Source organism: Patella vulgata, chromosome 1 (genome assembly GCF_932274485.2).
Source record: "Patella vulgata chromosome 1, xgPatVulg1.2, whole genome shotgun sequence".
Taxonomy (NCBI): Eukaryota; Metazoa; Mollusca; class Gastropoda; family Patellidae; genus Patella; species Patella vulgata.
The window spans coordinates 44,357,592-44,383,199 of NC_065879.2; the positions used below are offsets into that span (position 1 = coordinate 44,357,592).

Genomic DNA, 25,608 nt, shown 5'->3' on the forward strand with positions numbered 1-25,608 from the left:
GATACCAAAATGGCTTATTTCATTTAATCGATTTAATCACTACCAGAGAAAATGTTTATATTGAGGCAATAAAAGCTTTATCATTAGCACTGTAAATGAATTGGCATCGTTTACTTTGACATGGAATTTTTCTGTAATTAAAATATAAGTAATTAAAATCCAATATCTGTGTTAAAAGCACAATTTTTTAAAAAGGCCGTCTTCGTTCATCCAAACGGACCACCACATAAAATTTCTACACCCTGAATTATAGTCTATATTATTACATGTATATTCGGAAATGAAATGAAATAAAATCCTAATTAATTTAGATAATGGCATTAATTAAATGATATCGGTGGGCCTAATACGCGAAAACTACCGGTAACCAATCTTCAGATAATTAAAACCTAGAATGCTATATCATAACGAAAAAATAGATTAATAATTATTCTAATAATCTTTAAGAATCATGTTAACATCTAAGACCATTGATTACGCAGTCTATACGTTTTTATTGTTGATTTGATATGTTAATTTGTTCTTTGTTTCATTTTTAACAAAACCGAATACTACCGAATGCCAGTTGAACTACGCATGCCTTGAAATACCGGAAGCACGTGTTCTTTGCTTGTAAACAAAATAAGACTAAGAGTAAGTTTTGAGTTTGTAAATATTTTTTGTTGACTTTTGACATTTGTCCTATTCATGTCGTATCAGTAATACTGTTTAATATTTCATACTTGCAAATACTGACATTTAGATTAATATTATAAAAGACATAGGCAAAGAAAGAAATAGCTAATAGAAGTAAATTCGTCTGCTGCTATAAAATAAATAATATTGATTTCACAACTATTATGAAATTATCCTGACGTGCGGTCAACACTTAAACTTGTTATTATAATTATGGCTTGATTGTCATTTGTAAAAAGAAAAAGATAACCGGTATGATATTATTGATAATAAATTATTTATTTTGTGTTAACTATCATGTAGAAGCCAAGAATACAGGTAATTGGCTGATTGGGACCATGGCTGATTGGGACCTGGCTGACTGGGACCAGATTTGTGGCTGACTGGGACCAGATTTGTGGCTGATTGGGACCAGATTCTTGGCTGACTGGGACCAGATTTTTGGCTGATTGGGACCACGACAAGGCTCATTCAGACCATTACTTAAATGAAGCGAGTATTTAAAATATGTTTGCATATTTTTGATAATAAGACAACTATGACAATAAATAGTGTAATTAGTCACAAATAATAGTGTAATTAGTGAATGACGGCTTCAATACAAATGAGCTAAATCACAGAGAAGATGCTTCACATTCTTGGCTCATTGGGACCAGATTCTTGGCTGATTCGGACCATGATCAGACCAATGACGAGTATGTTTTAAATATGTTTGCATGACAATAAATACTACCCAGTATTAAAAATTGTAACCAAATATCAAATAGCCTCATATAATTACTGCAACGAATGCGATATTTTGTAATGAGTGAAGTTGAAAAAATGACAGACAAAATGTTCTTTGTATAATATTTTAATTAGTAAATATCATTTTATTTCATATAACGAGACATTTGGTGGCGATTCAATTACTTTACAAACCAATATTTTATTAGTAGCCGAGACAGAGACCTTCCTGATCTAGACAAGTGTTGAATGCAATACACTAAATTGGTTGACAAATGTGTAAAATTTTCTTAGTAATACACATTAAACAAAGTTAATTAAATCACACTTTATAGTATAAAACTGAGGAAAATAACAGGCAGCACTTGGGGGGCCAACAGAGTCACACTAATGATGGTGTATCGTGCTCTAATACGATCTGTATTAGACTACGGCTCTCTGGCCTTCATGAACTGCGCGCCATTACTCTTAAGGAAGCTTGACACCATCCAATACAAAGCTCTGTGTATTGCGACTGGCGTAGGGCAAGGGACTGAGAGAGAGGCACTACTGCAGGAAGTCGGGGAGTTGCCCCTATCCCTAAGAAGAAAAGAACTAGCGACAAGGTACTGGGCTAAGATCTCGCAACTGGGCGAAAGATCCCCAACCTTTGTCAGTCTAAAAAATACAAGATATGTGAGAGATCCTAGAAAGAAAAGCTTTGGCCAGGGTATCAGGGAAACAATCAAGGAACTGCGACTGGGGGAGCTCGTGATAAATGAACACGACCCCCCAGTGATCGCCCCTTGGACGCTCCCTATACCGCCGGTTAATCTAGATCTACTACAGAAAACCGACAAGAAAAACAACCCCACTGCTGCACGTGCTTTCTCTCTAGAACACCTGGAAGACAACTGGCCGTCTGATGACTGGGACCATGTGTACACGGATGGCTCACTCAATCCTGAAAGGGGCACCAGCTCGTTTGGAATATACCTGCCAAACGGGAAACAGGGAATAAGCAGGAAACTGCCCAATAACTGTTCGGTGTACACTGCAGAGCTTGTGGCCATTCGTGACGCTATATCATGGATTTCCCATCAAAAGACTAATAAGTTCGTCATTCCAAGCGACTCTCTGAGCAGTCTGATTTCAATCCAAAATGACAACTCGGACTCAAGACCAGAAGTCATTTGGGAAATCAGGCAGCTGTACCAGAGGGTTTTAGAGAAGGGAAGCAAAGTAGAACTCGTGTGGATTCCATCACATGTCAACATTAGAGGAAACGAGGAGGCAGATCGACTCGCCAATGAAGGTCTCAAGGACACAGCACTACTCCGCACCATAGACTACAGCACCACGGAAATCTACAGTATGGTCAAAAGACACGTCAATTCAATCTGGGAATTAAATCTCGTTGAACTTGACACATACAGATTCCGGCTGGATGACAAGATCTACACAAAGACAACACTCAATCACCCTAGAAGAGATATTTGTAGACTTATATCGAAGCTAAGGGTGAAAGAGCGGCTGCGAGACTACAAACACCAAGTCATCATCTGTGAGTGCGGAGAAGAATGTACCGCCAACCATGTCCTGGTAGACTGCGAGGTATACGAGGAAGAGAGAAGGGAACTAGTAAGAACAATGGAGACCAACAACATACCATTCAACACTAAGAACCTACTCTTCCTTAGACCAGATCTGAAACTGCAAATCTTCGAACAAATCCACGCCCTAATGGACACAGTTGGACTAAGTATAATAGTGAAGTAAGAGGGGGTCACGGTTAGACGGGCCCGGCATCTAAACACTAAACTACATAGGGGATTTATACCAAACTGGCAGGATAGTGGAGTAAGGGGAAGTCACGATCAGACGGACTCGGCATCTAAACACTATTCCACCAAAAACAGACACCAAACCTACAGAGTGGGATAGTGGAGTAAGGGGAGGTCTTGATAAGACGGGCCTGGCACCTAAACACAAACCCCACAAAGATGACATCTACCAAACTAGCAGGATAGTGGAGTAAGGGGGGGTTACGGTCAGACGAACTTGGCACCTAAACACTATTCCGCAAATAAAACTGATACCAAACCCAGAGAGTGGGACAGTGGAGTAAGGGGAGGCCACGATAAGACGGGCCTGGCACCTAAACACTAACCCCAAACGATGACATCTACCAATCCAGAAGCAGACGAGATCATCTACCAAACGATATGTTTTGTATTAAATAAAGGGAAGAACTTCCCACTAAACTGCTACTGTATTGCTAGTATTAGTTTTCAAATTTGTATGACTTATTGAAATTAGCATAAATTGGTTTAAACAGTATTTCTACGTATAATTACACACAATATATAGGCTATAATGGATTCCGAAACATCCTATGAAGTTTATAAAATAAAATAAAAATGGTCTGTTTAAGTTGCATAAAACGTATGATATTTTACATAAGATTAATGAGATAATCTCTGTTATTATAGTAACTGTGACATAAAAAGATGGAATATAAACATAAATAACATAGGCCTACATAAAAGCACATAATTATAGTCACGCTATAGCCTAGATAAAACTCCTTTAAACTTAATTAAATATCAAAACCTCAGTTTCTAGTATTTTTTATCGTGTGGTCCGAATCAGCCTAGTGGTGGTCCCAATCAGCCTGGAATGTGGTCCCAATCAGCTTTGACTTTTGGCCTCAATCAGCTTTGACTTTTGGCCCAATCAGCCATGGTCCCAATCAGCTTGGTACCCCACTACATAGGCCAATCCATGCAGGGCACTGCACTGCATGCACTGTCATAGTTCAGCTCTGAACGTAGGCCGAGTGTAATGAGACCTGTACGTTCAGGGACTGTCTATTGAATCCTTAGCGAAACTGAAATCACGTCCCAGTCAATTTTACTGGACAAAACTGAAGACAGTCAATGAAGACAGTCTTACGCCAGACAGTCCTATGAGGGAAATTTGGCCTGCATAGCTGCACTACAGCCTACTCTTATTTTGAATTTCAACGGTACACAGGACCTCGTTTTGCCATGCCCTCCGTCCTGTTTTATAAGTTATTTATATCTAAAAAAATGTACTAAAATAATAGTTTATTTTTTCATGGTACACAGGACCTCGATTTGCCATGCCTTCCTTCCTGTTTTATAAGTTATTTACATCTAAAAAAAAAGTACTAAATAATAGTTTATTTTTTCATAACATCAATTGTCTAGTTCAACTGGTGCTTTGTTTTATTTCAGGTTTAGCAGAGAAAATGGAACAATATAAAGCACCAGCAATAGCAACAGATGCTGTTCTGGTTGGTAGCGGTACAATGCCTGATGGATCGGAGACTGTCAGAGGATATGATTTTAATGAAGGTATTAATTTGGAAAAATTACTTGATAGCTATAAAAGATCTGGATTTCAAGCAACAAATTTTGGTCTAGCAGTGGAAGAGATTAACAAAATGGTAACAATTTTTGTTTTATGAAATTTTGTTTAAATACAGTAGAACTTGCTCGGGCGTCCACTCCTAATCAGCAAACACTTGCTTCAACGAGCACCAAAAAATCCCCCCGAGTGATTTTTAAGTAATTTAACCCCTACTAAACACGCACTTGTTCAATGCGTGCAACGGGCATCACGATTAATTCTCGCCGTAAAAATTCTACTGTTTCAACGGTCACTCCTCAAACGCGGCCAGCGGTCACTATTTTACTAATAAATTCAACAAAACATCGCCCATTCAATGGCCATTGTTTAATCATACCATCTTGTTGTTCTTTCTTTGTAACACTCCCGCTAATCTCGTGAGTAGTAGTTAATTAACTGGCCCCCCACTGATCAGATAAAAAGAAATGTAAAAATAACAATCCACCCGGGATTATCTGTTTATTAATCTTTTGTTTTATTAAGCGACTAACCTGATCATTGTTTTCATGCGTAACGACACATTATTTGATACTGATTGAATAAAATGAAAGTACCGAGTTTTGTCACGATCATCTAGTATCTCTTTTCCATTGCCACTTTGTTGTTAAACAGACATTTTAGCGCCCCCTATAATATTACATACAGAGTTACACCCCCTGTAAATCGGTGATAAAATCAGTGATGGTTTTTTGTTCATGTTCTTTTTTTGATAAAATAAAATTAATTCATCGATTTTCTTCACAAAAATGGATAAATATTATCGAATGCATCACAATGGTAGACAGTAGTATCGAAGGTTGGTACAAAATGACAAGTTTACAGAAGTTACGTTCGAGATTTGAGTAAAGAATTTTCGTTCGGCGCAAGATTCAGCGATGGTCAAATTTATTGATGCAAGTATTGATGTTCGCTCCCAATGCACCCAAGCGTAATTAATTTATGTCAGCACAAAAAGCACCGAGATTGTATTAAGTGGTCGCGTAATCGCTTAAATAGTTGGGGTGGGAAATACTCAAATTCACGGCATTTTGAAACGCTTTTAGACGCTATGATTCAGTATGATGAAAGTAAAAGAAATAATGGGGGACCAGAGATCCAGTATTACTAAACAAACATGTATACGCGACTACTTTGAATTCACAACTAGATAAAATGTACATGTATTGTTATTGTTATACTACATGAATAAAAAAATATATGCAATCTATATCTTTATTTTTTGTTCTTGGGGCAATATTGGATAACTCTAGTCAAAGAGCACCTCCATTAAGCAAGCATTTTTAAATTTCCCTTGGGTGCTTGCTTAATACAAGTTCAACTGTAGTTGTTTTGTGTTTTTAAAAAAAAGTAGGTTAGTTATAATTTTTGCATGTTTTGATTCTGTGGCAGAATATCTTCATCATCCCTGTTTGGCTGTTGGTCCTTCTTATAAACAATATACAGGGCAGAGTTCTTGAAAGATAGATCCATTTTCCTACTTATTTCAGATAGATATGAAGATGAAACCAATTCCAAGTGAAAAACAAGCAGAAATCAGTGTGAATCCTTGTCAACGTAAAAAGAGTAACTGTACCATCTTTTTAAGTTATACGTCTAATCTGATTTCTGCTGGAGTACGAGAAATATTTAAATATCTAGTTCAGCACAATATGGTAAGTTTTTTAAAAATATCTGGATATATATCATAATTTTTCACAAGAGTGAGATCTCCTGCAATAGCTAGACATATGTCTATTTTGATTGGGATCTATCATAAGTGGGAACCGGTATTGTTTAATGAAACTCTATTGTAATTCTATTGTAATTTTGTCAAAACAGTTTAATGGGCTGTATAAACCACATGTGTTATGTTGAGGTTTAGGCATTAGTCATATGAAGATCAGTTTTTATCAAGAGGGTGATAAAATCAATAAATAAGAAGTAATATTATGTATAGTTTTACCAGATTTAAAAATCTTATTCACACAGAAGGATCAGTTTATTAAACATACACTATGCAAGAGCTAAATCTGCCTATTGCAGGTCTTTCTTTAGGCCCTGAAATGTTATATAAACTATTAATTAGACATTTATTAACAAAACAAGACCATAATCGACTCTTGATGGCATCGGATACTCAAGATTTTAACTAGATTAAAACGATTCGCCATTTAAAAATTTAATTTAAAAATGGGAAAGCGAGGCTTAGTCCCAATTATACCAGTGCTTTGGTTACCACTGTGCACACATCTTGTCAAAACTACAAACAATGATAACTTGGCTGAGACTGATGTGATTTGAATGAAATTTTCAATATTTTCCTTTTTTATCATCTATTTTTGAATTATTATAGCAAGAATGACCAACTCTTTATTAAACTCTTAACTAATGTATCTTTAAAGTTTAAGCTACATCATAAAGGCTTATTTGTTGAGGGGGTTGCATGGCCGAATGGTTTAACACATGCACTAGATCATAGTGTCTGTCATTGAGTCAAGTGGTGTGATTTCGAGCAGTAGGGTTGCCAGCCCAAACTCGTGGGTTTGCTATGGGTCAACCAGTTTCCTGTCACTGCTTAAAAAACCTACCCTACATGTACATGCATGCAAAGTATTGAAATAAAATTGAACCATTTAGACCCAAAATGACCTATTTTGTGTGGAGTGGAGGTTAATATGCTGCATTGTGATGTATAATTATTTATATATGTAGGTAGATTGTATTGTTACAACTGCTGGAGGTATAGAAGAAGATTTTATTAAATGTATAGGTGAAACGTACCTTGGTGACTTTCATCTATCAGGTCGAAAGTTACGAGAACAGGGTATTAATAGAATTGGTAATTTATTGGTACCTAATAATAATTATTGTAAATTTGAAGATTGGTTGATGCCTATATTAGATCAGATGATACAGGAACAGAAAGAACAGGTAATAAACAGTATCAAGTATATAATGTAAAGCATTGTTCTGCAATTTTCATGATTATACTGACTATTTATGGCGTGGTTTCTCCTTGTCAGTGGTGCAGGATGGGAGACCTGACAAGGACAGCTGACTAGTCATTCGGATGGGACGAAAAACTGAGGTCCCATGTATACATTTGCGTGCACGTAAAAGATCCCTTGACAGTTGGAATTCGATATATGAGTAGGCCATAGTGCCACTGTCTGGGCAAAATTTCCCTCATAGCACACTGCATGGCCCCTGATTGTACGAAAAGTGATGTTTTTAGCTTGTGGACGCTCTAGAGTTCACAAATTTGATCCGATTTTGATAAAACTTAAAATGTATGTTTATTACCCAAAGATCATGGTTCCTGTCGATATTCGTGCATATTGGACCGTAACTTCTTGGATTATGGCCCCTGATTGTACGAAAAATCATGTTTTTTGTGAATCCTCTAGAGGCCACAATTTTTATCCGATTTAAAACACCGTTCTATTATATCACTGTTACATAGGTGAGTTCAAATGTCGTGAAAATCGGACAAAATGGCTGCCCCTTGTACGCAAATAGTGCAAATATATGATATATCAAGGTTGTGGAACCTCTAGAGTTTTGATGAAACTTTAAATTTGTGTTTATATCACAAAGATCTTGGTTCCTTTCGATAATTGTGCATATCCGAATGTATGGTATATCGAGGTGAACCCACTAGAGGTCACAATTTTGATCCGATTTTAATGAAACTTGAAATACATGTTTATAACCCAGTTCCTGTCGATATTCAAGCATATCGGATCGTAACTTCCTGAATTATGACCCTTGATTTTAGGCAAAATTGCATTTTTAGCTTGTGGTCCCTTTAGATGTCACAATATTTAACCAATTTTTAAAAAATTTTTTTAAATATATCATCGTTGCACCCAAATGATGTTTGATTTCGAATTTCGTGAAAATTGAACCAAAACTGCTGGACAAAATGGCAGCCACTTTTACGCAAATAGTACAAATATATGGTATATCAAGGTTGTGATCCCTCTAGAGACCACAATTTTGATCCGATTTTCATGAAACTCTAAATTTATGTTTACATTACAAAGATCGTGGTTTCTTTCAATAATCGCGCATATCCGAACGTAACTTTCTGGATTATGGCCCCTGATTTTTCGGAAAATCACATTTTTAGCTAATGGACCTGTAAGAAGTGGGGGTTGCAGGTCACATGACTTTAGCAGGAATTACTATTTTATATAAATATATTACTAGCAATTGTATTGTAATAGTTTAATATCAATCTCAATATCTGCAAAGATTCAGGCTAAAAAAATTATCAAAATGTAACCGAAATTAACGTTTATGTATGGGAGACGCTCGCGGGAAAATACCGCTCTGACTTCAAACAGCCGGGGGATTTTCCATTGCTACGGCTCACTTCATTGGTGAATCCGCACCTTAGTTTCCAGGGGATTTTAATATAGAACCAATCAAACGATAGATAACATTTTTATACGCCACATTTTCATGTGGACGTATATTGTCGTCGCCCCTGTCCGTCTGGACGTCCGTCCACAATTGTTTGTGGACACTCTACAGGTCACAATGTTTATCCGATTTCAACGAAACTTGAAATATAGGTTTATCTCCCTAAGATCTCGGTTCCTTTCGATATTGGCATGTATCGGACCGTAACTTCATGGATTATGGCCCCTGATTGTACAAAAAATCGCGTTTTTAGCTTGTGGACCCTATAGAGGTCACAATTTTTATCTGATTTTGTTGAAATTTGAAATGTAAGTTTATAACCCAAAGATCTTGGTTCCTTTCGATATTCGCGCATATCGGACCGTAACTTCCTGAATTATGGCCCCTGACTTTACAAAAATCATGTTTTTTATCTTGTGGACCCTATGGAGGTCACAATTTTATTCTGATTAATAAAAACGTTTGAATATATCACCGTTTCACCATATTGTTAGCTGAGTTCGAATGTCATGAAAATCGGACCAAAACTGCCAGACAAAATGGCCGCCCGTCTACGCAAATAGTGTAAACATCTGGTATATCTAGGTTGTGAACCCTCTAGAGCGCACATTTTTGATCCAATTTTGATGAAACTTGAAATGTATGTTTATAACCGAAAGATCTTGGTTGCTGCCGATATTTGCGCATATCGGATCATAACTTCCTGCATTATGGCCCCTGACAGTACAAAAAATCGCTTTTTGTTTAGCTTGTTCTCTATCCATCTCTTGAAAAATGGGGGCGTATCCTGCCAGGCAGCCACAGGTTGTGATTATCATGATGTGTGAAACCCTGATATCCGACAATATCCGATTGACTTTAAATTGATACACAGTGTTTAAGGTCATGAGACGAAGAATCCTATTGATTTTCAGCGATTTTCGATAATTACTGCCAGAATTATGGCCCTTGATCACTTCAAAAAGTCTTGTGGACGCTCTAGAGGTAAAAGTTAATATCTGATTGACTTTAAATTTATACATAGTGTTTAAGGTCATGAGACGAAAAAGCCTATTGATTTTCAACGATTTTCGATAATTACTGCTGAGTTATGGCCCTTGATCACTTCATTAAATCTTGTGAACGCTCTAGAGGTCAAAGTTAATATCCGATTGACTTTGAATTTATACACAGTGTTTAAAGTCATGAGACGAAGAAGCCATTTGATTTTCAGCGATTTCCGATAATTAATGTCAGAGTTATGGCCCTTGATCACTTTGAAAAATCTTGTGGAAACTCTAGAGGCTAAAGTTATTATCCATTCGATTGACTTTAAATTTATACACAGTGTTTAAGATCATGAGACGAAGAATCCTATTGATTTTCAGCGATTTCCGATAATTACTGCCAGAGTTATGGCCCTTGATCAATTGATCATCTTGTGGACACTAAAGAGGCTAAAGTTAATATCCGATTGACTTTAAATTTATACACAGTGTTTAAGGTCATGAGACGAAGAAGCCTATTGATTTTCAGCGATTTCCGATAATTACTGCCAGAGTTATGGCCCTTAATCACTTAAGGTCTTGAGACGAACAAGTATATTGATTATCAATGAATCTTTATGACTTGAACAGCTAAATCCATGATATTAAAAGTTTTGTATACTTAGCGTTAGCATGGGGCAGAACTTTATAAAAACCAAACAAATTCTAATGGTTTTAACCAAAAAAAGTAAAAATATGCGACAACTCTTGTTGACTGCCCGGACGATATAGATGCTGTGGGTGTATGTTTCGTTGAATGGCAAACTATCTTTTTCTTTTAACTGAAACATGGCCTGTAATATTTTGGGAATTTGAAAGAACATGGCCCTATATGCTAATATTATATATAATTTTATAGGGCACATTGTGGACACCATCTAAGATGATAGCACGGTTAGGTAAAGAAATTGATAATGAAGATTCTGTCTATTACTGGGCGTATAAAGTAAGTATGTTTATGTTCACTGAACCGGATATGAAGACCTAATAGACTAATAAAATGGTTATAGGCCATTTTAAAAATATTTTGGCTCTCAGATAATCAATCGTAACTTAAAAAGAGCTGCAAAATCTGTTTTTATTTCCATGTTTTTACCTGGTTACAGAAACTAGCTCCATAAAAATAATTGAATGAATCCAGAATGTGGTTAAGACTCATTTATCAAGTACACAACCCTGATAAATGTTACTAAAGGTCATAAATGATACTGGATAATCATACATTGCTATGAACGATATGATGAAATAAATGTATTGCCTTGAAATGTGATGTTTATGTGAAGTCATTTAGCCCAGTATGAAAAGTATTGATCCTTTGACAAAATGAAAACACAAAAATACAAATCTCCCTCCCTCTGTAGACCCACGGATGGTTGGATACAGTTTGGATTTAAACAGTCGTCTTTTTAAAATTAAATCAATAAATGGTGGACCAAGCTAACCTTTACCGTTAGTCACTGATGTCACTACCGGAAGCGAGCCTACCATAGCCATTGAGCATCATACTTGATAATCGAGAATATGTGGGTGGAGTTATCGTCTGTCAATCAAACGATTGCCAATTCTCATGGACGGTGCAGACACAATTTATGCCTATTTCTAGTCCAAACTTCCAACAATGACAATTCCGTTCAGAACAAAATAATTTGACTGAAATTTTCAACATTTTCTTTTTTATCATCTATTTTTGAATTATTATAGCAAGAATGGCCAACTCTTTATAAAACTCTTAACTAATGCATCTTTAATAAGTCTTAATAATTTAGAATAATATACCAGTCTAGCTATTACAGATGAAATATTATTGATATGGTTATTGTCCCCCACCTTTCGAAGAAAGCAGGGGACTATTAAAATGGGTCTGTGTGTCTATCTGTCTGTCTGTGTCTTATCTATCTGTCTGTGTCTGTCTTTCTGTCTGTCTGTCCGTCTGTCCATTCGTCTATCTGTCCGTCACACATTTTTGGACACAATATCTCTCCTTCTTATTGAGCAAGAATGTTCAAACTTGGTGTAGGTGTTTATTAGGTCAATGCCTTGATTGAGTTCGAAGATGAGAATTTTCTGGTAAGAGAAGCAATTTGATTGGTTGATGCTTTGGGATGCGATCACTTTAGTTCAAATTAAGTGAGAGTGAGGAAACTTGGTGTATAGTTTTATCACATCAATACCTTGATTAAGTTCGATAATGAACATTTTCTGCTCAGGGTAAGCAGAGCAATTAGCATTTTGATTGATTGAGACTTTGGAACACAATAACTGTCCTTATAATTGAGGTAGAATGTTCAAACTTGGTGTAGGCGTTCATTAAGTGAATGCCTTGATGGAGTTTGGTGATAAACATCCTCTGCTTACGGTAAGCAGAGATAAGCAATCTGATTGGTTCATGCTTTGGGGCACGATAACTTTGGTTATAATTAAGTGAGAATGATGAAACTCCGAGTATAGATTCATCATATCATTACCTTGACTAAGTTGATGATGAGAATTTTCTGCTTAGGCTAAGGAGCGATAAGCAATTTGATTGGTCAAGACTTTTGAACATAATAACTCTGCTTTTAATTGAGGTAGAATGTTTAAACTTGATGTAGATGTTCATTAGGTCATTGTCTTGACTGAGTTCAATGATTAACATTTCAAGCTAAAGCTAAGCAGAGCTAAGCAATTTCATTGGTCAATGCTTTGGGACAAGATAACTTTGATTCTATCTGATAGAGAGTGATGAAACTTAGTGTTTAGTTTATAATCAGTTTGATTGCTTGATACTTTTGAAAAAAATAAATGTGCGTTTATTTAATGTGTCATCTATTTATTTTGGGATTTCGGCGGGGGACGTCAGCCTCAATGTTGGCTTGTTTAACCAGTATTTAGTCCAGTTAAAACAGATCTATCTATTATTGATTTTGTTATTTGATATTTTAGAATAATATACCAGTATTTAGTCCAGCTATAACTGATGGATCTATTGGTGATATGATTTATTTTCATTCCTATAAAAATCCAGGTCTTGTTATAGACGTAGTAGAAGGTAAGCAAATATTATTTATGTTACCAGATAAACCTATAACTAAATTAATCAACCAAATTCTTCTGGGTTTTCTTTTTATAAGCCCACATTTTCATGTGGACGTATATTGTCGTCGCCCCTGTTTGTCCGTCCGTCCACAATTTGTTTGTGGACACTCTACAGGTCACAATTTTTATCCAATTTCAACGAAACTTGAAATATAGCTTTATCTCCCTACGATCTCGGTTCCTTTCGATATTAGCATGTATTGGACCATAACTTCATGGATTATGGCCCCTGATTGTACGAAAAAAATCACGTTTTTAACTTGTGGACACTGTAGAGGTCACAATTTTGATCTGATTTTGATGAAACCTGAAATGCATGTTTATAACCCAAAGATCATGGTTCCTTTCGATATTCGCACATATCGGTTTGTAACTTCCTGAATTATAGCCCTTGATTGTACGAAAAATCGCGTTTTTAGCTTGTGGACCCTATAGAGGTCATAATTTTTATCCGATTTAAAAAACTGTAATTACTATATTACCGTTACACCCTAAAGACAGCTGAGTTCAAATTTTGTGAAAATCGGCCCAAAACTGACAGACAAAACGGCCGCCCCTCGTTCTCAAATAGGGTAAAAATATGGTACATCAAGGTTGTGAACCAAATAGAGGTCACAACTTTTATGCAAGATGTTGAAATTGGAAATGTAAGTTTATAACCCAAAGATCTCACGCATATCTGACCGTAACTTCCTGAATTATGGCCCCTGATTGTACGAAAAATCAGATTTTTAGCTTGTGGACCCTATAGAGGTCATAATTTTTATCCGATTTAAAAAAACGTATTATTATAGCACCATTACACCCAAAGGATAGTTGAGTTCGAATTTTGTAAATATCGGACCAAAGTTGACAGACAAAATGGCCGCTCCTTGTACTCAAATAGTGTAAAAATATGGTATATCAATGTTGTGGACCCTCTAGAGGTCACCATTTTCTTTTGATTTTTATGAAACTTGAAATGTAAATAGTGTAAAAGTATGCAATACGAAGGTTGTCAACCCTCTAGGGGTCACAATTTTTGTCCGATTCTGATGAAACTTAAATCATATCTTTATATCCCAAAGATCTCAGTCCCTTTTGATATTTGCGCATTTCAGACCATAACTTTCTGGATTATTGCCCCTGATTGTACAAAAAATCCTGTTTGTTTTTAGCTTGTTCTCTATCCATCTCTTGCAAAATGTGGGTGTATCCTGCCTGGCAGCCGCTGGTTTGTATAATCTAATTGTATTAATGGAGTAGTGAACTGAAAAAATTTATCTACCGTTTACCTGATTTATCTTTTAAATGTTACATATACCCCAATTAGTTGCTTATGTTATATAAATTATTATATTTTGTAGATATACGAAGAATTAATAATCAGGCTGTGTATGCTATAAATACTGGTATGATAATATTAGGTGGAGGTGTAGTTAAACATCATACATGTAATGCCAATCTTATGGTAAGTCTTTAATACTGGTAAGGGGAGTAGTTACACATCACCATACATGTAATCTTACCAAATTGTGGTTGTATGTTGTCGTCGCACCCGTCCGTCCGTCCGTCCGTCCATTGGTCCGGCGTCCACAATTACTTGTGGACACTCTTAGGTTAAAGTTCAAATCCGATTGACTTTAAATTGATACACAGTGTTTAAGGTCATGAAACGAAGAATCCTATTGATTTTCAGCAATTTCTGATAATTAATGCCAGAGTTATGGCCCTTGATCCCTTTGAAAAATCTTGTGGACGCTCTAGAGGCTAATGTTAATATCTGATTGATTTTAAATTTATACATAATGTTTAAGGTCATGAGACAAAGAAGCATAGTAATTTTCAATGGTTTCAGATAATTACTGCCAGAGTTGTGGCCCTTGATCACTTTGAAAAATCTTCTAGAGACCAAAGTTATCATCCAATTGACTTTAGATTGATACACAGAGTTTAAGGTTTTGAGACAAACAAGTATATTGATTTTCAATGAATTTTGATAACTTGAACAGCTAAATCCATGATATTAAATGTTTCATATAATAAATGTTACCATGGGGCAGAACTAAAAACCAAACAAATTCTAATGATACATTATGGAAGATCAGATAAAGAGCTGGCAGTTCTCACTATAATAGTTAAAAACTAGATAATGTAAAGGGAATATGCTGAAAATTTCAGTCAAATTACTCTACTCTGAACCAAGATATTAGCGATTGATTTTTTGGCCTAGCCTCGATCATCATTACTGAAGTCGGTACGATAAAAAACATAGTCTCAATTATACATTTTTTATTTAATCATCAGTGAGCGTTGAGCAGCAGATCAGATTCAAATCCGGTGATAATCCGACACATAAGGTGGCATCGAGAGTTGATTAGGTTACTCTCAATGGCGAACCATTTTAATCTATTTAAAATCTTGAGTATCCGATGCCACGGAGAGTCAATTATGGTCTTGTTTTGTTAATGCTCTTGCATAATGTATGTTTAGTCAGATTTTAGTGTATTATAAATGTTTCATTTAAACTGACAATAGATAAAATATGCAACAACTCTTGTTGTGGCCGTATGTTTGGTTGCCTGGTAATCTGTCTTTATTTATCTGAAGTATCACAATGCAAAAATCTTTAAAGATAGCTCTGACAACTTGCAGCTTTGGATGTATGCTTCTTCGTCTGGCTACCAGTATTTTTATGTATGAATAAATTAATTGAATTTAGTTTAATTGGATGTATATTTTGTTGCCTGGCAACCAGTCTTTTTACATATGAATAAATTAATTTGAATTTTAAGTTCAATGATTTTCTATTTATAATTTCTTGCAGAGAAATGGAGCTGATTTTTCAGTGTTTGTAAATACAGCATCAGAATTTGATGGCAGTGATTCCGGTGCTAGGCCAGATGAAGCTATATCCTGGGGTAAAATACGAAAAGAAGCTAATCCAGTCAAGGTGAGATTGTTAAGTAATAATATAATTACAAAGGTACAAAAAAGAACCACACAATATGTTGGTAGTGACATTGAACTGTATTCCTTTACTTAGTGTATACAAGAGTTCACATTGAACTCAGATAGATTCTTGCAATTTGTTCTTTTTCCCCCACAAGAATAATTAAACTGCCCAGGGCCCAGATCCCATTTAAAACATAAAAGATTTCCAAACAGTTAACTATAAAAGTAACAACCAACAGAGGTTCTCAAAATAATACAATTTTAAAACACAGGGGATGTTATATTATTGACTTAACATTATAGACATCTAAAACTAATTGTGTCCTTATTTGAGATATAAACCAGATTTTTGTTAGAGATAATCTTTTTTTTCCGTTTCCATTTCTAATATAAGAAATTTTAATTTCTAAATATTATTTTCCTGTTTGATTATTATTTGTAGGTTTATGGTGAAGCAACCCTAATATTTCCATTACTTGTAGCACAGACATTTGCTAAGAGAGAAAAAGAATACAAAAGTTTACATGAAGATCTACCGTGAAAAACAATAAATTGCAATCCAACTATTAAGGCCAGTTGCAGGAGTGATATAAATTGGTCTTAAAAGTGGAGCAGAGTTGGAATTCCAGATACAGATATGATATATTATAAGACATTAATCCCTATAGTATGATAGTGACATTTAGCCACATAACAACATGATGTACAATTATATTAGATGACAATAACTGCAAGTGTACTTGATAAGTATAAGAAATGAAATGAAATGGGATTTAACACCCTACTTTTCTGCCCCATCTGGGCTAATGAAGACAAAAATAACAGCATGCTTACTGAATATGAAATGGCATGCTTTTGTGTAATAAACCAGTGATTGTTGTCCCATATAATTCTACTAGTTTTGTTATAAGACACTGCTGTGTCAGATCCCACTAATACAGCCTTTTAGTAATAGTCCAACAAAGTGAGGAACATTTAAAAAAGGTTCATTCTTTTTAAAAAAATTGATATGTTATATATAAAGCAGTAATTGAAGAAATAAAAATATGGTTTCCATATTACCATATTGAACGAAAAAGTGTACAGCCATCTCCTCAACATAATTTACATTTCCAAAACTTTAACTATTAGTTATTTACATACTCTTTAAGTTAATTATTTTACACTGAGCAGTATCGTTTTGCATCCGTCTCATCATCACATTTTACTCTGATTTTATAATACACCTGAGTTAATTACCGAAAGTATGTAACTTTGTGCAATGTCTTTTGCAAGCAACTTTGATATAGATAAAGTTTGTCAAATGGCAATTATTCCAGACGTGTACACGATACAACCAATCCATACAACCGTCATATGCAACATATTGGACGACTGTTTACACGATACAATGGTTCTATTCGTTGTATGGCAACATTTATTCCTTCTTAGTAACTGAATAAATTGGCAGTAAGACGACACTTCTTATCCCCGTCTTTATGCCGCGGGTTCCACAAAGACTTTGCTTCCCATACAGAGTTATTATATATTCGAATTCAGTCCTGGATAGGTTTAGATCCATTTTAGAGGAGATCAAAGACCTCGAAGCGACAGAAGAAGACATCTTATTAATCAGGAATTCTGGTTGCCAAGTCAGATATGACGTCATACGGCGTATGACGTTGTCTAATATAACGTACTTTGATTGGCCATTGCATGAGTTGGTTGGATGAGAATAGAACTGATCCTATCCATGCAATAAGCCGTCCATCTGACCATTTGTCTGATTAGTTGGTAGGATGCGACAGTTGCATCCGACAATTGAATGGATTGATTGTATCGTGTAAACGCTGCTTAAATAATATTAACTTGGAATTATCATTTTATCAGTGGTATGTTTATTTATCATATACTTTGTTGAAATGTAAATTGTTTTTATACGCCCACATTTTCATGTGGACGTATATTGTCGTCGCCCCTGTCCGTCCGTCCGTCCGTGCGTTCACAATTTGTTTCTGGACACTCTACAGGTCACTATTTTTATCCGATTTTGACGAAACTTAAAATATAGGTCTATCTCCCACAGATCTCGGTTCCTTTCGATATTGGCATGTATCAGACCATAACGTCATGGATTATGGCCCTTGATTGTACGAAAAATCGCGTTTTGAACTTGTGGTCCCTATATAGGTCACAATTTTTATCTGTTTTAAAAAAAAGTGAGAATATATCACAGTTATACACTAATGATGGTTGAGTTTGAATTTCGTGAAAATCGGACTAAAACTGACAGACAAAATGGCCGCCAAGTGTACTCAAATAGTGTAAAAATATAGTATATCAAGGTTGTGGATCCTCTAGAGGCCACAGTTTTTATCTAATTTGGATGAAACTTTAAATATATGTTTTTATCATAAAGATCTTGGTTCCTTATGATAATCACACATATCCGAACGTAACTTCCTGGATTATGGCCCCTGATTGGTCGAAAAATCGCATTTTTAGCTTGTGGATTCTCTAGAGGTCACAATTTTTTTTCCCATTTTAAAAACCGTTTAGATATATCACCATTCCACCATAATGAAGGTTGAATGTGAATTTTGTGAAAATTGAAATGAAACTGCCCGACAAAATGACCGCTCTTTGTACGCAAATTGTGTATAAGTATGTAAATACAAAGGTTATGGACCCTCTAAAGGTCACAACTTTTATCCGATTTTGATGAAACTTAAAAAATATACTCAGCCAAATTAAAAACTTGACACTCAGGATTTTTGGGACTAGATTTTTAATATTTGGTTTAAGGCAACTATTTTAGTGTTATGTTGTGCACAGACGACCTTGACATCAACAGAAAGCAAGAATACGTCTCGCCGAAAGTCCTTGACATTGATAACGTTCGTGATGTCACAGTACCCCCCAAAATGAAATTCACAGACTTGGAGAACAATCGGAATAAAGTGTTTAGTAACGGTTGTGGCCTCCTCTAGCGCCTCGTACTGCCACCTCGTACTGCCACACAACGTCTTCTCATGGATCTCAGAACATTAGTAAACACTACCCGAGGAAGACGTCGCCACTGCTCAGCAAGAGCATGTTGAAGGTCCCGCAACGTCAGTGGTGGATTCACTTGCTGACGAACACGTCGACCCAGTTCATCCCAGATGTGTTCAATAGGATTAAGGTCGGGGCTAAGCAACGGCCAATCCAGGACTTGGACACCAGCATTTCTTAAAAAATTCTGGGTAGCAATTGCTGTATGGGGTCAAGCATTGTCTTGTTGAAACGTTAGTCCAGGCCCATGTCTCTGCATAAACGGAAGAAGAACAGGTTGCAAAATCTGATCCCTGTACTGGACAGCATTTAAGTTCCCTTGGACAACAACAAGAGGAGAACGTCCATGTGCACAAAAAGAACCCCAAACCATGACGCTGCTGCCACCAAATCGGTCAACTTCTCTGACGCATACTTGAGCGTAACGTTCACCTCGTCTGTGGTACACTCGGGCCCTGCCATCGGCAAATCTCAAAGTGAATCGAGATTCGTCACTAAAGACAACCGAATTCCTCTGTCTTTGAGTAAATCTTATGTGTCTTGTGGCCCACACAAGTTGGTGTCAATACTGGTCCATTATAGGGCATCCGAGCTCGAGTCGAAGACCAGCAGCCTGCAAGCGATTTTGAACAGTTTGTGCAGTTACCCTTCCACCAAACATCTCTCTACTTGTGGAGGTTGCAGTGACAAATCTGTTTCTAAGATGACGTAATCATATTGCTTGATCTTCCTGCAGTGACGTCACACGTGGCGCTCCGGCCATTGGGCAGTCGGCAGTAGTTCCAGTTTGAAGCACACGCATTCTAAGATTAATTATTGTCTGGCGTGAACAATTAAAGGCTCTTGCAACAGTGACCACAGACTGACCAGCATAGAGCCTACCTATAGCACGTAGACGTTCTACATTTGAAAGGCGCGGCATTTTCTAACAAAGATGAAAATAACAATTTTAATTTGTTTTTCCAGTTCAAGTTACGTGTGCGTGTTCAGTTTAAGCAAACTTGCATTGATTGACCTCACGAGTTTGTGTTTGCACGTGTTTTTCAGGTTTTTCATCTTTATATGCTCAAAAGTCACGTGATCCACGTGACTTTACAATTTTATGAAATTAAAGGCTTCTTACTACTTACTATCGTTAGAAACACTTTAAAATTTATTTGACTTACCAGAAAAAAAAATTTGTTGAAATTCATCAGTGTCAAGTTTTTAATTTGGCTGAGTATATCTTTATATTCCCAAAATCTTAGTCCCTGTCTATATTTGCGCATTTCAGACCATAACTTTCTGGATTATGGTACCTGATTGTACAAAAAATCGTTTTTGTTTTTAGCTTGTTCTCTATCCATTTCTTGCAAAATGTGGGCGTATCACTGGTGTGTTTTTGATGTGCTTCAAAGTAGTTGTTTTTTTTTCTTAATGCATAATCAAAGGGCATGTAGTCACATTTATCATACAAGAAAATATACAATCACGTTCATTTTTTCTAGAAAACCTATAATGGTCCTTATGCCTTTGCTTTGAACTATTATAGAAGTAGGGCTTGTAATAATGTAAATTACACTCTATATCACTTGGTGCATGTAAATATTGACTAGAGAAATGTGTTGTTTTTTATATTGAGTTTTATTGCTCATTTTCAAGAATGTCTGAAACTAATGCTTCCTAGACCATCTCAAACCACCCTAGGCTCAAATTTAATATAGAATCCTTGAGTAGTTCACAGCTATTCACCCGACGGTTTGATGTACAAAGAGAATGAGTGGTTTTGAAAAGGCACATTTTTCCAGACCAATAGGCATATATAGACTTCCAGAATCCAGACCATAACTTATTAAAATAAGTAACGTTAGTCTTTGTTAAAAAAAAGCATAAAATTTATTGACCAATGCTGACATTTAGAAATTATGGCCATCTCAAGTTTGTCAATTTGTTTAGTAGGATGATAATCAGGTGTTGAGAACCATATGTTTTTAGATAAAACCAGGGTTGATATAATATAACTGATTTAGTGTTCCACTATCTACACACAGTAAGCCAATAATTTTTCAAAACAAAAATTTGATGTTGGTCAAGAATAGAAATAAATGTGATATTTGTCCCCCACCTTTCGAAGAAAGCAGGGGACTATTAAAATGGGTTCGTCTGTCTGTTGGTCCGTCTGTTCTAATTGAGCTAGAAGGTTCAAACTTGGTGTAGGTGTTTATTAGGTCAATGATGGAGTTCAAAGATGAGCATTTTCTACTTAGGGTAAGCAGAGATAAGCAATTTGATCGCTTTGGAACACGATAACTTTAGTTCCAATTAAGTGATGAAGTGATGAAACTTGGTGTATAGTTTCATTACATCAATACCTTGACGAAGTCCGATAATGAGCATTTTCTGTTCAGGGTAAGCTATTTGATTGGCTGAGACTTTGGAACACAATAACTCTCCTTCTTATTGAGCTAGAATGTTCCTACGTGGTGTAGGTGTTCATTAGGTCAATGTCTTGATGGAGATCAATGATAAACATTGTCTGCTTACGGTAAGCAGAGATAAGCAATCTGATTGGTTGATGCTTTGGGACACGATAACTTTGGTAATAATTAAGTGAAAGTGATGAAACTCTGAGCATAGATTCATTATATCATTACCTTGACTAAGTTTGATGATGAGAATTTTCTGCTTAGGCTATAAGCAATTTGATTGGCCAAAACTTTGAAACATAACAACTCTGCTTTTAATTAAAATGAAATGAAATGAAATGGGGATTAACGTCCCTCTGTTCTGCTCCGATCTGGGCTAATGAAGACGGGCATACACCATACAGTGTGCTATGAGGGAAAATTTGCCTGGACAGCAGCACTACGTCCTACTCTTAATGGTCGATGCTTTGGGACAAGATAACTTTGATTCTATCTGATAGAGAGTGATGAAACTTAATGTATAGTCGATAATCAGTTTAATTGCTTGAAACTTTTGAAAAAAAATAAATGTGTGATTAATTAATATGTGTCATCTATTTATTTTGGGATTTCGGTGGGGTACATCATCCTCACTGTTGGCTTGTTCTCCCAGCTTTTGTACCATTTGTTGCTGAATGTGAGCTTTTTTATAAATTACAAATTATTGTTAATGTATATTATAAGATGGACATATTATCTATTAAAACATATTAGATTTTAATTTATTTACGTTTTTATCCAATACATAGGGGTATGTAGCTGTCACATCCTCCTCCCATGACAGGTTACTATTCATAAGTAGCTTTTGATTGGAGGTGATGCAATATTTTGATCAATCACAGCTTAGTTTTCATCAATGGTCTAATTCAGCTGTATTCAGATGATGTTATTTTAAAATAAACAGAAATTTCTATTTATAATTTGAAAGTGTTATTGTGTGGATGATTATAATGAATGAATGAAATATTGTTTAATGGCACGGCAGTTCCAACTGGGCTATATTGCGCCAAACATATGGTGATATTTACAAGACACATTAAATGAAATCACCAAATATTAATATACATAAATAAAAACCAGTATCACAGTTAATATTATTAAAATTAAATAATGGGCCAAAGTAAGCTAAATCCCCACTCAATTCTCACAGGTCTCAACGCAAGGCAAACACGTTGCCCCATTACAGGGATCCTTTTAGTCACCTCTTACAACAAGCCGGAAATACGAAGGGTATATTCTTATCACCCCCTACACCCCGGGGGGGGGGGGGGGGGATGATTATAATATTTAGTTGCACATAGATGATATCATAAGGAGATGGGGGAGTCCGCATTTTACATCAAATCATTTGTGAATTACCTCAGCTTTGAGAAGATGTTTGTCAGTTACCTTATTTTACAGGAAATGATAGAAATTTAAAGGTAGTAAGGTACCATCCTGATTTTAACAGAGTTTCGGAAATAAAAGTCTATGTTCATGTGAAATTTAAGCGCCAAAGTGAAGAGGAATGGTGTATTTACTATTTACCTCGTCTGAAAATTTCAGCTCAACATATTGAGTCGTTTGGATGTGAACTTCAAAACTGCTTATCCGGACACATAACCCTTAGTAGATTTCGGGTCAATTTTTTCATTGGTTGACCTGATAATCTATTACCGTTCCTTTAGAGGTCTATACAGTGCATGACCCATGTGCTGTACTTAATAACGAAAGGTAAATTTTACCTACACGTTATTTTTATAAAACCTGCAGCTGCCAGGCAGATATGCCCACATTTTGCAAGAGATGAATAGAGAACAAGCTAAACAAAGATAGGTTGCCACTTGCCAGGCAACAAAACATACGCCCACAGCAGCTAAATTGTCTGGGCAGTCAACAAGAGTTGTCGCATATTTTTACTTTTTTCGGTAATGAAACATTTATAATACATTAAAATGTGATTAAGACAAGAGTAACAACTCCTTAAGTAATTATCAGAAAATCATTAGAATTTGTTTGGTTTTTATAAAGTTCTGCCCCATGCTAACGTTTAGTATACGAAACATTTAACATCATGGATTTAGCTGTTCAAGTTATCAAAATTCATTGAAAATCAACATCCTTGTTTGTCTCAAGATCTTAAACACTGTGTATAAATTTAAAGTCAATCGGATATTAACTTTGGCCTCTAGATCTAGAGCATCCACAAGATATTTTGAAGTGATCAAGGGTCTTTACTCTGGCAGTAATTATCGGAAAATCAATAGGCTTCTTCGTCTCATGACCCTAAACTCTGTGTATAAATTTAATGTCAATCGGATATTAACTTTGGCCTCTAGAGCGTCCACAACATTTTTTTCAAGTGATCAAGGGTTATAACACTGGCAGTAATTATCGGAAATCACTGAATATCAATTGGCTTCTTCGTCTCATGACCTTAAACACTGTGTATAAATTTAAAGTCAATCGGATATCAACTTTAGCCTCTAGACCGACGACAATATACGACCAGTTTTCAATGTGGGCGTATAAAAAGAGATTTTACATACAATCAAGGGCCATAATTCAAGAAGTTAAGATCCAATGTGTGCGAATATCGACAGGAACCAAGATCTTTGGGTTAGAAAGATATACATGTATTTCAAAATCGGATCAAAATTGTGACTTCTAGAGGGTCCACAACCTTGATAAACCATATATTTACACTATTTGCGTATGAGGCGTGGTCATTTGTCTGGCAGTTTTGGTCCAATTTTCACGAAATTCGAACTCAACCATAATTAGGGTGTAGCGGTGATATATTCAAACGTTTTTTTTAATTGGATAAAATTGTTACCTCTAGATGAACCACAAGCTAAAAACGTGATTTTTCGTACAATCAGGGGCCATAATTCAGGAAGTTACAATCCGATATGTGCAAATGTCGAAAGGAACCAAGATCTTTTGGTTATAACCATGCATCTCAAGTTTCATCAAAATGAGATGAAAATTGTGACCTGTAGATTGTCAACAAGCTAAAAACGTGATTTTTCGTACTATCAGGGGCCATAATCCATGAGGTTATGGTACGATTTATGCCAATATCGAAAGGAACTGAGATCTGTGGGAGAAAGACCTATATTTTAAGTTTCGTCAAAATCGAATAAAAATTGTGACCTGTAGAGTGTCCAGAAACAAGTTGTGGACGGACACGGACAGTTTTATCCAGACACTGTATAATATAGCTTCTTACACTGGTCCTTATTTCGAGATGAAGAATGACAGGTTTAAGTTGTTTGAAAATGTATCACTTATATTGAGTTATTTGCTCAGTCCTAAGGTAGAGGATTTTAAGGGCTTTTAACACAAAATTAAGCAGTTTTATTCTCCAAAATATAATCGAGATTGGCCCTTTAATGTTGACAGCTTCAATTATCTGTATTTTACCCTATATCATGTATTCAATATACCTCGATTCCATTGAATACTGAAACGTTTCTTGACTGATTTAGATTTAGACTATTTTTTTATACATTTCACCGATGTGGTTACTTGTATAGTTCAATTTTACTACATATGCTTGCATTTGTATTTCTTGTAGCATATATAGCAGATCATGACATGCTGGCATTACACAATGGTTTCTTTGGGTTGTTGTATTCCTGATTGTTTTCAAATCTGAGTGAAGTCTGTGTCACTACAGGCCCGGGACTGTACAGCACAGTGGACACTTACGGCTAGCCCCCGGATCCATTCACCCTTTTTGAATTGTTTGCTTGTTTTTGTTTTTCTGAGTATGATGTCTTGTCCATGTATTTGTTTTTGTGTAAATTTTGTGTTGTGCAGTTCCCCTGCACTTACTATTAGATTGAAGGAGTGGAACTGGAGAATAACTGATACAGACTTTTGACACCGTC

The 25,608-nt window shown here is 35.9% G+C and overlaps 1 protein-coding gene across 1 annotated transcript; it reads left to right on the forward strand.

Annotated features, from left to right (window-relative positions):
- Window positions 1–600: 600 nt before the first annotated feature.
- LOC126819913 (deoxyhypusine synthase) lies at window positions 601–22,454 on the forward strand. Its single transcript, XM_050548049.2, has 9 exons — window positions 601–633; window positions 4,641–4,852; window positions 6,303–6,467; window positions 7,507–7,725; window positions 11,107–11,193; window positions 13,170–13,275; window positions 14,669–14,772; window positions 16,129–16,254; window positions 16,699–22,454. Exons 2-9 carry the CDS (start codon window positions 4,655–4,657, stop codon window positions 16,795–16,797), a joined length of 1,104 nt encoding a protein of 367 aa, XP_050404006.1. The 5' UTR covers window positions 601–633; window positions 4,641–4,654; the 3' UTR covers window positions 16,798–22,454.
- The last annotated feature ends 3,154 nt before the right edge of the window (window positions 22,455–25,608 follow it).